The sequence below is a fragment of the Limulus polyphemus genome, unplaced genomic scaffold, assembly GCF_000517525.1.
Source record: "Limulus polyphemus unplaced genomic scaffold, Limulus_polyphemus-2.1.2 Scaffold4591, whole genome shotgun sequence".
Classification (NCBI taxonomy): domain Eukaryota; kingdom Metazoa; phylum Arthropoda; class Merostomata; order Xiphosura; family Limulidae; genus Limulus; species Limulus polyphemus.
Genome location: NW_013670201.1, coordinates 29,862 through 42,786, shown reverse-complemented (window position 1 = coordinate 42,786; position 12,925 = coordinate 29,862). Strand labels below are relative to the sequence as shown.

The following is a 12,925-nucleotide window of genomic DNA, read 5'->3' as shown; positions in this document are numbered from 1 at the left end:
TATTAATAATGTGGTTGTGTATTACAGGTGGATATTAATAATATGGTTATGTATTACTGGTGGATATTTATAATGTGGTTGTGTGTGACTGGTGGATATTAATAATGTAGATGTGCATGACTGGTGGGTATTAATAATGTGGTTGTGTGTGACTGGTGGATATTAATAATGTGGTTGTGTGTGACTGGTGGATATTAATAATGTGGTTGTGTGTGACTGGTGGATATTAATAATGTGGTTGTGTGTGACTGGTGGATATTAATAATGTGGTTGTGTGTGACTGGTGGATATTAATAATGTGGTTGTGTGTGACTGGTGGATATTAATAATGTGGTTGTGTGTGTGACTGGTGGATGTTAATAATTTACAAAAATCACTGTGGAGAGAGAGATTAAATTTGCATCACTGAATTGTGTTTTGTTATAAAGGCCTTGAAACAAACTGTAATTTGAAACAAATCAGCCCATTTTGGAACATCCAGTAAAGCCCATTTGCTGTTTAAACAAGCTAAATAATTATACAGGACACTGAAAGTTATAATTTTCCTACATGAAAATGTATTTTCAATAGGTACTTCTCTCCTCTCACAAGAATAGTTTATCTTGTTTTGTGCTGCCCTGTATAGGCAAACTTTTTCAGAAACGCATGCTATAAGCCTTCAACCTCCAACACTTCCCTCATGTAAATCATCATGTGTCACCTCTCCACCAATAGGAGAGCACTACTATCACATTATGCCTGTGACTAACTCTACACGACATTACCGAACATCACTTCGAAGTTTGGCAGAAGACACGAGCACCAGAAGATTATTTGGAGGACGGGTGGGAAGTGTAAGAACAGGAAAGTGCCTATCGGAAACACATTTTCATTTAGGAAAATTATAACTTTTGATGAGGTACTCTCCCTTCGCTAACAAGATTAGCTTGAATCCCACATTGAAATGAAGAAGGGACCGGTGCTAGGGAAGCACAGGCATATCCCCTGGAAGTGTCCAGAGGACACACCCAAAATGAGAGGAACATATGATGATCTGAGGAGGGGTACTAAACAACATCTGAGATAGGTTTCTCTTCACCAGGAACACTGACATCATCAGGAGGACTAGACATGGGAGAACTTAAAAGGGAGCACATCGATGTGGGAGAGGATAGTTTACCAATATGATTTTAAACAAAAACCAGAATCACTCAATCCCATGATGGAAAATGGGCAAGTGAGGATGGTGCAAAGTGGCTAGGGCATGACAGACCACAGTCAGTAAGTCAACTACATCCAAAACTTCACTCGCTGGGTACCGACATCCTCGCAGGAGTAGGAGGAGGGCATCCAATCAGATGGGTGAAATGCATTTCGGCATCTCAACTCTGGGTTATAGTCATACATCTGGAGGATCTTGCAACTCCCTTTACACCAGCAGAACACCGTCGCTCTACTCTGAACTGAATGGTTATAGCCATCTTTGTGGAATCCATCCAGCACAATGTCTCCATGGTCAACCACCCTAGCGGCTTGGAACTGGTAAGGACTCCCTTACTCCACTGGAAGAAAGGAGGGAAAAGTGCAGTGGAGAGTCCAGAGGGACTGCAACACCCAAGACAGTGCAATGGGTGATCATGAAACCCTATTTTGAAAAGCAAACCACATCAATTTATTCACTCTAGGCAATCCCCTTCTGCTTTACATATGTCATACATAGGTAGTACAGTCTGAGATGGGCATATTATGATGCAGTTATCATGAGGATCTAGGGTGAGCGAACATAGCCATGGAAAATGTATAAGAATCAACATGACTTACAGTGCAAATTTGCTATCAAAATGTTTGCAAATGGTTATAGCTATCTAAGTGGAACCCATTCTGAGTACAGACAGAATACTTGGTCAAGCACCACTGCCACAGAGCAAGATCCAAAGTGAAGCTGAAGCAGAAGCCCCTAAAAGAAAACATTAGTGTGGGCTTACTCATGTCACAGCTTTGCCAAAGTCTGTAGAATAACCACAGGTGGCAGACAATACTCTGAGAAAGCAGAAACAGCAATATATTATAGATTGTGGGAAGTGAATGTATGCGAAGTCATCCACATGACCAATAGTATAATATCTTCCAATGGCCGACAAAGATGAGAGGCAAGGGAGAAGGTAATGTGATGGATTTGATATGAGGAAATGTGAAAAATATCATGCTGGGAAGGAGACAAGGAGGAATAAGCCAACTGAATCAAAGGTTGAACCCAATTGGTCAGGGTAACCGGGAAATGATCACTGGAAGAGGAAGGATGCCAAGGGATAAAAAGGTGGGAACGAGGACTCCGGAAGGAAGCCATAGGAGCAAGAGAACAATGGAAGGCACGGACAAGACAGAGGAGTCAATCCGGATCAGGAGAAGGGTAGACATGAGATATAAAGGATAAGCAGTTAGGGGAAAAAAAGAGTACTTACCTTATTGAGCCACAGAGGTCTTGGGAAAGAAAGCATTATCCAATTAAAGGATGAGGTAGGGTGAGTGGTACAAGGTCCTGGTAATGTCAAGGACAAAAATATCCAACCTATGATGCCTGCAGGCTAGGAGGAGGAGGAAATATGCCTTCTAGGAGAGGTGAAACAAGAAACATATAGACAGAAGTTCAAATAGAGGTAAAGTGAGGGCATGGAAGACCACATTAATGTCCCAGTCCAGGAGTGACGGATGCCTCAGGGGCCAATTGAGCTGGAGGGAACAGATGAACATGGAAAGGACAGGGGAAGCAAAGACCCTACAGAAGCAGGAAAAACATAACTTATGGGATAACACTGCTCAAAACCCTGAAATCGAGGAGACCAAAGAACCCCCTCTCAAAGAGCCATGTGAGAAATTTGGGGATACAGGCAACCATTGGATGAGAAGCCTGGAAACACCAACTCAATGCCCAGAAGTGATAAATGCTCCATTTGCATTGACTGATGGCAAAAAAGAAGGGCAAACAGAACAGGCTAAATGTGAAGCCACTCTGTGACAGAAACTGGAACTTCTTGCCAAGGACCTGACAAAAGCCAGGCATGAAGATAGAGGCTGGACGGTATGGGATGGAGCATCCACGACTGAACTTGACGGAAGGGAAGAGGAGGGACCACCTGCAGTTGGAACAACCAAGGAAACAAGGGTTGAGCAAGCCAGTAAGGAGCAATCAGAAGGACCGTGCATGGACTGACATGGATAAGGGAGATCATCCGATGAAGTGAACAGATGGGAGGGTAAAGGTAAAGGAGACCAATCCTGGCTGAAGGCATCGACAACCAAGGGTCGAGAATAGGGGACCAAGGTAATTTGTGATTGAGAGGGGTGGCAAAAACATCAATATGGAGCATACCAAAATGCAAACAGAGCCACTGAAAAATGGCAACGAGATTGAAAGCACCCGGTTTACGACACACCATCAAATAAACATGATGTTTGTGGGCCCAAAAAAGAAGATCCATAGTGTGAAAACATAGGGATCTGGACCTTGGGCCACCTTGGTGATTGATATAAGCCACCATGGTAGAATTATATCAGCCCTGCCCAGAGGTATGAGAGGGGTCATGGAGGACCACATCCCAAAAAGCGATAGAACCTTGAGAGTTGTAAATAAGGGAAAAGACAGGGCTTTCCGAATAGCCTGTTCTATAGAATGGAGAAAGAAGAAACCAGTCATCCAAATAAACATGGAAGCATAACCCCATGGCATGAATATCTTGAGCATAGGAGCAGACCACATGACAAAACATAGTGCTGAGGCTAGGCCCAAAGGTAAGGGGCAAAACTTACACAACCCCCCCAATGGACAAACCAAAGATATGGACGGGAACACTCCACCACAAGAATGTCTAGGTAAGTGTTAGAAATGTTCACCTTGATCATCCAAAGACCTGGAGAAAATACCCACAGAAGAGATAGGTATGTCTCCATGGTAAAGTGAGGAGTGTGAACATATTGATTGAGACGTGATAAATCAATGACATGACACCAGTCCCCGGTCTTCTTGGGAACCACAAGCAGGTGGGAGTAAAACCTCTGTGAACCTGGTGAGCTGGTTCGATTGCCTGTTGAGAGATGAGAAGGGAAGGGAACAGAACACTGAATAATGCAGGAAGGGAGAGAAAAAGGTAATGAATCCCTCCAAGAGCACCTTGTGAACCCAGACATCAGCTAGAAAAGGTTCCCACAGATGAACGAAATTCAATATACAAGCCCCACTGGGCCTGAACAGACCACATGGTCACTGGTATTGGTGTTGGCAAATCGTGTCATTGAGAAAATTGTTAAACTGTGGCACTGCAAAAGGGTGGGACAGGTAGAGATTGGGAAGGGGACGGTTAGGGGACAGGAATCGGTGCCACACTCAACCCTGACTGCGACAAAAGAGTTACCAAGTTAGTAAGAGTAGAATGTTGATGGGCCGAGGCCACCCACGACTCCAAAGACTCAGGAACTGAGTCAAACATAATGCTGCAAAAAGAGTGCCATGTGGAGGTCCCTGAAATCAGGAGCCTGGAGATTGGTCTGCGACAAAACCTGATCCTGGCCAAAGAGATCCTGACAACAAACAAACCATGTTTGAAGCACAAGAGTCAAAAAGGACAGACGAGCCAATGTAGAAGTAAGAATAAAGAAGATGATTTCTGCAGAAAACCTCCCTAAGAGTTCCTGTGAAAAACCTTGGACAGAAGGTGAAGAGAAGAAAAGTACCTTAACAGGGTTGTGAGGGTGAAAAAATTGGGCTTGGGTAAGTTATACAGGGTAATCTGGGTTCACCCCACAAACAGATAGTGAACAAGATGGCATGGCAAACTCCAGGTTGGGAAACAAATGATTAAAATCATCTACAGCTTGGCCCGGCCTGAATGGCTAAGGAGGGAGTGGGGCAGAAGTAGGCAAGAAAGGTTGGTCTATAATACACTCAATCTCCCAGAAAATGAGTGATGATATATCCCCCGACGGATCACCCATGCCTGAAAATATGGCAACAGACACTGGCAAAGTACCTAATGTGGTGACTTCAGAATTGATAAGCAGGAAACACGAGGATGTAATGCTTTATTAAAATATTAACTCCATAACTGTGAATTGTTGGAAATAAAGTTAAGAAAAATTAAAAATGCAAAAAAAATAAACCACTTCAATGAAACTGAATAATGTAAAAAAGAACATATGAACTCCACAGCTGCCAAACGAGAAGTGGTAGTTCAGTAGTGGCATGTAGAGGGAGGCACATGCATCACGTGATAGTAGTGCTCTCCTATTAGTGGAGAGGTGACGCATGATGATTTGCATAAAGATGTGTTGGAACTTTGGATTCCAGCAGAGAGAGGATGAAGGCTTGTGGCATGTGTTTCTGAAAAAAGTTTGCATATAGAGGGCAGCACAAAACAAGAAAAGCAAATCTTGTGAGTGGAAGGAGAATTCCTTATCAGAACTAAGGGATGTATAAGTAAATATATAGTTAATTTAGCACAAAAATTCCTATCAGCCATGAACAGTAATGGGCGAGATGAGAGATTGTTCTCAGAAGTTGACAACTAGAGCTGGGCAAGTTACTCAAAATTACAATTAATGTCATGAAAATAATCAACTAATCAAAATTAGTGTTTCTGATTATTTACTGTTATTATTATTACAAGTATTCATGTAATCAAAATATTGCCATTATGCTTGTTTGTTGTTAACTACAAAGTTATATACTTGGGAGAGAGTAGTATATGATTTGAGGGTTTTGTGTTGATTCCCATTGTCCCTAAACTTGATTGCCCTGTTTTTGTTTTTGTAAAGCTACTAAGAGTATCTGCTACTGGATGGCAGCACCCATCACCAGCTTTCTGGCTACTTAAGTGTTAAAGAAAATATAGATTCACCATCTTTCTTTACATTATATTATGTTTCTAAATTATAATTGAGTAAAGGTATCAATTAATGTAGTGTAAGCAAGTGCCAATCTAGGTTAGTCTGGCCATTCCCTATACCTTAAAGAAACAATGACATTCTTTTGTGTTGTATAAGCAGGTATGGATCTAGAAAGACCAAACCCCCTCCACCTATTTTTTTCAGAAATTAATAACTCAATGTTGTACAAATAGGCACAGATCTCAGGAAAGGGGTCCAGACCTCCATTTTTTCACAAATTAATAATATTTTTTTAATATTGTATAAGAAAGCATGGATCTAGATATCAGTGGTTTTATGTGACCGAGTTATTAATTACCAGAAAACTTTTTTCAGCTTTTTTGAGATCAACACAGTTGGAGTCTAGAGCAATCTATATATCTATATTCTCAACCTGTGAGACTTTAACATCAGTTTATAGGCCTAAATTGGGTCCCCCTTTTGTAATGTCGACTAATTTACTGGCACCTAGTGCAACTGTCACTGCTGATAAGATGGAATAAGGATCTGTCATGTCAAAACTGACTTTTCTTCATATCTTGAATTGCATGCATTGTCTAACTTGCTAGTAAGTTTTGAAAAATGAATGGAAAACTAGTTGACTGTGTAGCAGAGGCCATATTTACACAAATAACATTTATGTTCAATATAACCACAAATTGTTGTGTTTACCTCTATATTAACGTGCCAAATGAATTCTTTTTTTACGAAAATCACCTAGGTAACACGAAGAACACTCAAGGTATCTCCAATGGTCATAGTACAGAGAAAACCTGTTAATGAATGCTTTGTCGAGAAAAAGTGATAATATTATCAGAAGTTGCTTATATACAGTACCAAGATAGAGGGCACATTGACAAAGGGCAATTAAGTGGAGAATGAAAGACTAATAAAATAAAGAGTAAAAATCAGACAAATGTTTAGGAAGAATCCTTTGCAGTCAATGTATGTATGTTTGGCAATTAGTGTTTTTACCTTTAGATTTAGATGAAAAAGTCTAAAACCAGTTGTAGACTATAGATCCCACAAATATTACATGTTCTACATTGAAAATTTAATCCAAATTATAACCAAGTGCATTAATGTAATCAAATGTCATTTGTCAATTATTTGTCATTTTATTGATTGATCGAAGTCATTTTAAGTAAATCAACATCAATATAAACTCCACCATTATAAGAGGCCTAGTTGTATTTCTTTGGTTTGCAGACCCAAGCTTTACTGATAAGCCTTGAATTGGCAAAGTTGCAGTCTACAGCAGAGGGTACGGACAATTAAATAATGCATTAGGCTGCTACATCACAGGTTCTCTTTTCAATTTCACCTTTGGGGGAAAAGAAACCTTACTTTAATTTTATCAGTAAACTTCACTAATTTGTTTATTATGCCTCTATCAATATCACTGAACCCTAAAGCACACTATCCTGTCTGACAAGACTCCACAAATAACTTCCTGCTATCTCTCACAGTTACACAATAATACAATAAACTAGTCTTTCCCTAACTCCCAACAATGTGCTTTTCTTATCTAATCATGATCATGGAATTTTATCAAAAGCTTTTTAAAATCTGAATAAACCAATTCCACACCCTTTCCATCATCCAAGTAACATCCTCAAAAAAAGTAAACAGATTAGTAAGGCAAAAATTCTCTTTACTCAATCCATGTTGGTTAATTTTTATGTAGTTTTCTAAATGGTTTTGCAAAGCTTATTTTATCAGATTTTCTAAAATTTTTCATTTGCATTTCACTGTAGTCTAGAGAAGTAACACTAACTGATCAAAAATCTCCAAGGCAAACAGCTTTCAACAATTGAAAAGTTAAAACAAACAAATGTAAGAACAAAACATGTGAATAATATGACAAATTTCCACATAGAAATAACACTGCTACTAGGCTAGAGACGAACAGAGCTAGACTTAATATTTTAAGTTGAATTTTTAGGATTTGTAAAAAAATCAGTTAACATTTAAAATTGATCTCACAAGATGCAGTATCATAAACTACTATAGTGGTTCATAATAGGGATCCCCCAGAAATTTCACAAAAAATCTAATAGAACATATGGGAAAAAAAAACATCTTAAAAAGTGGACTTATTCTTGAAACAACACTCAAGACCTATCTCAATGGTTCAGGCTGCTAAAATATTGATAACAGCAAAACAGTTGATTTTCTAATTGTTAGACAAAATTCATCCATTTGTTCTTCATATTATTCTTGGTTCACAAGCCTACAGAAAAAACAGCTTTGAATATTTTATTCAAACCTACTAAAAAAAAACACCTGTGCAGTTTAGGACTATTTCTATGTTGATTCTTGAAAGAGAAGATGAGATTTTATCAGTTTTTTCATTGCTACTGACCAAGTTTCTCTTCAAAGTCATTCAAGCACTGATGCCTACACAAATATGGCTAAGTATACTACACCAAAATCTGTGTACAGTTTCTAAACAAACCCCTGTGAAGGTTGAAGGGTTATTTTTAAGTTGATTCTCGAATGTTGAGGTTTTCACTCTCTAAAATTTTGTTACCAACATAAGTTCTTCAAAGTCATTCAAGCACTAATGCCTACAGCAAATATGGCTAAGTATACTGTACCAAAATTTGTGTACAGTTACTAAACAAACCCCTGCGAAGGTTGAAGGGCTATTTTTAAGTTGATTCTTGAATGTCAAGGTTTTCACTCTCTAAAATTTTTCAAGTTCTTCTTTGTTACCAACATAAGTTCTTCAAAGCCATTCAAACATCACAGAAATGTAGAAACCATTTAAGCACTATTATACTAGTTGGAAATACCTCATTTTATTTGCATAAACAATGTGTAAATTTATAACATTCTCCAGCCTTATTATTATTGATTATAATTTTACAAGTTACTACAGAAAAAATGGCTACAAATGTTTTACTGAAACATGGACAGCAGTAATGAATGCAGTACTGAGTATGCCATAGGATAGTTTTGAAATTAATTCCAGCACATTTGTTTCTTCACCCTGAAGAGTTTCACAAGCCCTTCCTTTTCCACCATTGAAAAAAATCTGGTGTTTTACTAATGCTGATTAATTGGAAAACAATTTGTGCAATTCACAGCATAAAGCATATTAATTGTCAATTTTCATGTTGAGAACTCATTATTTCTCGAGTTATCTGTTGTACATTGTCTTTAGGTGGTTTTCTGTGACTATTTCAATGAGTTTTGTAACAGCAAATGATTACCATAGCAGATTTCTCTACTCTTGAGAGTGGTGATTTATTCTACTGATTTTCATACTTTGCTGACATTGTGTATTTTATTATTATTATTATTGATATTTTTGTTTCACAAGCTTACAGCAACATTGGCTGGGTATTTTGCACCAAAAACTAGACAGATATACTATATGAAATGCTGCAAATGTCCATGACTCATTTCACAATTTGATTAATATTCCCTGAAAATTGATTTACGTGGCTATAAGTATATAACATATGCGATGATGTTGTGAATAGCTTCTGTTGTACTCAATGCTTATTAAACTTGTTTTTACATGAAATCTCAGGCACAAAACCACCTGGCTCAGTAAATAATGGTTGGGTGGAAAAAAAGCCAATGCAGGAGTAAACTGTTGAAAAACATGTAACATTCAACTGAATGCATATGCACGTATGTAGAGTAAAATTTTTTCTCCATAAATGGACATAAAAATATTTAAGAAACAAGATGATTAAAAATTGTTAGTTTAAAAAGGGGAATAGAGATCATACAGAAACAAGTTGAATCAAAAGCCAAATATTATATTTTTAAGCCTACAAGTAGGGACTTTTTAAAAAAAAAACTAGGGTGCAAATAATGTCTACAACACTTATCAATTTTAGTGGTGTCAAAATGGGGACTTGTAGTTTGAGAAAATGACATAGACACTATTTCCAGCCTAGTATGTTTACTTTTTTTAGAGTCTCTAGTAGTAGTAGGCTTGAAAATATAATCTTTGCATCTTGATTCAACTTGTTTCTTTAGTTTTTTTGACGATCTCTATTCCCTTTTTAAATTCACAATTTTTAATTATCTTGTTCAAGTATAAAGATTTAAAAGCTTTGTTTATCCTGTATTACTACCAAACAGCATGATTGCCTAACTTAGTTTAAAAGTGATGAAGAAATGAAAATGACTGAGCATAGCAATACTTATATACTTAATATGAGGTACAGTAGAATATTGTTTTTTAAATAACAGGAAGAGCGAATTGTTCCTGAAATACATCTTTTTTGCCTTTTGATGGGCATTTTTGATAAAACCCACAGGATATTGTAGCCATTTAAAGATTGAATAAATATTTTAAATTTATTCATCTAAGTTTGAAGGATGACATTCTAAAATCTCTTAATCTTAGAAACATGCATGTCATAATTGATATTTTAACTTTTTTTTTTTTCGTGGTAGTATGTAAAAGGTGAATGCAGCTTAAAAGGTCAGTGGTCCTCCTATAGATTGAGAGAACATTGAGAAGTTGTATATTATGCATAATAGTGAGTGAAAAAAGTGTGTGTGTGTGTGTGTATGTGGGGGTGTCCACTCCCTTTGTCCTATGGGTCAGGCACCTATGCCAAACAGGACGATATACCAGTAACTTTAAAACTAAAACTGAATAAAAGTTGGATTCTGATATTTCACTTTTAATTTTATCAGTGCAAAATATTACAAATATATGCTACACACGTTAGTGTTATATCTAGCAGTCTGTGAATTATGACGCACACAAGCTATGTAAACCCAGCATGAACGAAATTTCTGTTGTTACTGTTACTGAAGTGTAATGTCAGCGTTTACTATACTACTAGTAGGAATATATTAGTAATAGTATTTACTATTACTACTAATAATAATAATATTAGACTAAGACTGTACAATGTTACGCTACACTACAAAATGTTCCTTAAACATGATTTGGTTAACATTTACCTCTTTTCCAAGATGACACAGGTGTTGAAACTTCAACTCTCTTTTCGATATTTTCACTTATTGACGATTTAAATAAAAAATAACGTAAAATGTACCCACTTAAGTATGAAATGAGCCTAGCTCCCGCCATCTTGATTTAGAACGCCATCTAGAAAAAGTTTCCGAAAAATTAAGCATTTTTTTTTTTTTTTGGAGATAGTGAAATTGGTTTCAAAAAGCACCCATTTTACTTAAATGTGAATTATTAAATTATGCTTTTCCCTCACTTTTTACCAATGAATATTTAAGCAATATTCCACATTTTGACTAGTTGCTAGACGGAAACAAGATTGAACAAAATGACTACAATAATTCTGAACTTGTTAAGAAAAAATTGAGAAGTTTAAAAAACGATAAGGCTCCTGGGCCAAATAATATTTCCCCAAGGTTTCTGAAGAGGATTAACGATTGTATATGTGAGCTACTTGCTACTAGTTTTTATAAGTACTGGAATACTGTTACGATAGCGGAAGTCACGCGACACTGGGAGCATGCGCGCTGGAGTTTCTAGAAGGATCGTGACTTAGCGGGCAACCTCACGAAGGTCCCAGCATTTGCTAGAGACCCTCTTTTTTAATATATAAGCCGGAGATAGATGGAAGAGAAATAATCGAGTCAAGCGAGCAGTAGGCACCGTAAATAAAATGAGTGAATCTCTGTGAATTCTAGCGTGTGTTTGTAAAAGTAGTTAAGTTTAAAGTGTCTGTGAAAATTAAGTGTATTACAAAGTTTGTAACGAGAGAGAATAAACTAGTTTTAATTAAGAAAGGACTTATATCGCTGAAGTTTCTCAGAAAGAATTTGTACGGGAAATTATCAAACAAGCAGATAAATAACAAACTGGTGTCAGAGAGTGGGACAGAAAAAAGAAAAAGAAAAAAAAAGATGGTGTTGCGTCATCTAGGTCACGTTACTGGTGTGGCGCCTCCTATTTTCTAGAACTATCCTGTACCTTGGCGAATGCTGTAGTATTTACTAGATATAGGGTAGTTTGGTATATAAAAGAGGGTGACAACGTGACGGGACAATAATGTGTGTGTAGATAGTAAGTAATTGAACTGCAGTCACAGGGTATTGTTGAAGTTAACGTTCGTTCGTTATAGTGTTTGTTTTAGCGCGAATATTGAAATTAAGTGTATCGTAAAGTTGTATTCGGAAAGAATGAACCAGTTTTATTAAGTAAGGACTTGTGTCGCTAAAGTTTCGTCGGAACGAATTTACGGGAAATCAATTAGCAAACAGAGACGTAACAATAGAAAAGAAGAGAGACTACAGTAATGGTTGGAGGAGAAAGAAAATAAACAAGAAGAAAGAAAATAGAAAAGAAAGAGACTACAGTAATGGTTAGAGGAGAAAGAAAATAAACAAGAAGAAAGTCTCCAACAATTAAGAGAAAGCCAGCATACACAGATGGAAAAGACTAGTAAATTTCAAAGTGAATTAAATACACTAAAGTACGATTTACTGTCCTTTACACAGAGAGGATATATTAACCATGGACCTAATCAGCCCCAGACAACAGGAAGCCCCTTCCAGACCCCGCAGCTAAACTCTAATGCAGACATCTTCAGTCCTACTAGTAGTCACATTCCAGACACGAGTATCAGCAATAGGGGTGATCTAGTACAAAGGAAGCCACAGGAATGCGATGGGAAGGCACTATTGGAAACATATAGAGCACAATATGAGCTACAGGCGGAAATGAATGGATGGAGCAGAAAGCAGTGTACCGCGACGTGAGCCTGAAAATACTTCGACAGTTGTCAGCAGATGACAGGCACAACTATACAGCACTGGTAGCTGCTCTAGAACTCAGGTATGGAACCCAAAATCAATGTGCGGTCTACAGGGCTAGGTTAGTACGAGAGGCCATGCTAAAGGGGAGAGCCTGCAAGAGCCAGCACATGATTTAGAAAGTATGGCACACAAGGCCTACCCAACTGCACCACCTGATGTCCTCAAGTTGTTGCTGAAGGATCATTTTGTACATGCCTTGGACAGTCCACAACTTAAGATACAAGTAAAGCAAGAACACCCCTCTACTATG

The 12,925-nt window shown here is 37.6% G+C and overlaps 1 protein-coding gene across 1 annotated transcript in view; it reads right to left on the bottom strand.

The window, feature by feature from the left end:
* Positions 1-10,985, bottom strand: part of LOC106471388 (phosphatidylinositol glycan anchor biosynthesis class U protein-like) — a 49,088-nt gene extending 38,103 nt beyond the window's left edge. Inside the window, exon 1 of the mRNA XM_013931985.2 lies at positions 10,840-10,985. Within this exon, the coding sequence (XP_013787439.1) occupies positions 10,840-10,969 (130 nt within the window). The 5' untranslated portion in view covers positions 10,970-10,985. The remainder of the gene's footprint in view (positions 1-10,839) is intronic.
* Between the last annotated feature and the right edge of the window lie 1,940 nt (positions 10,986-12,925).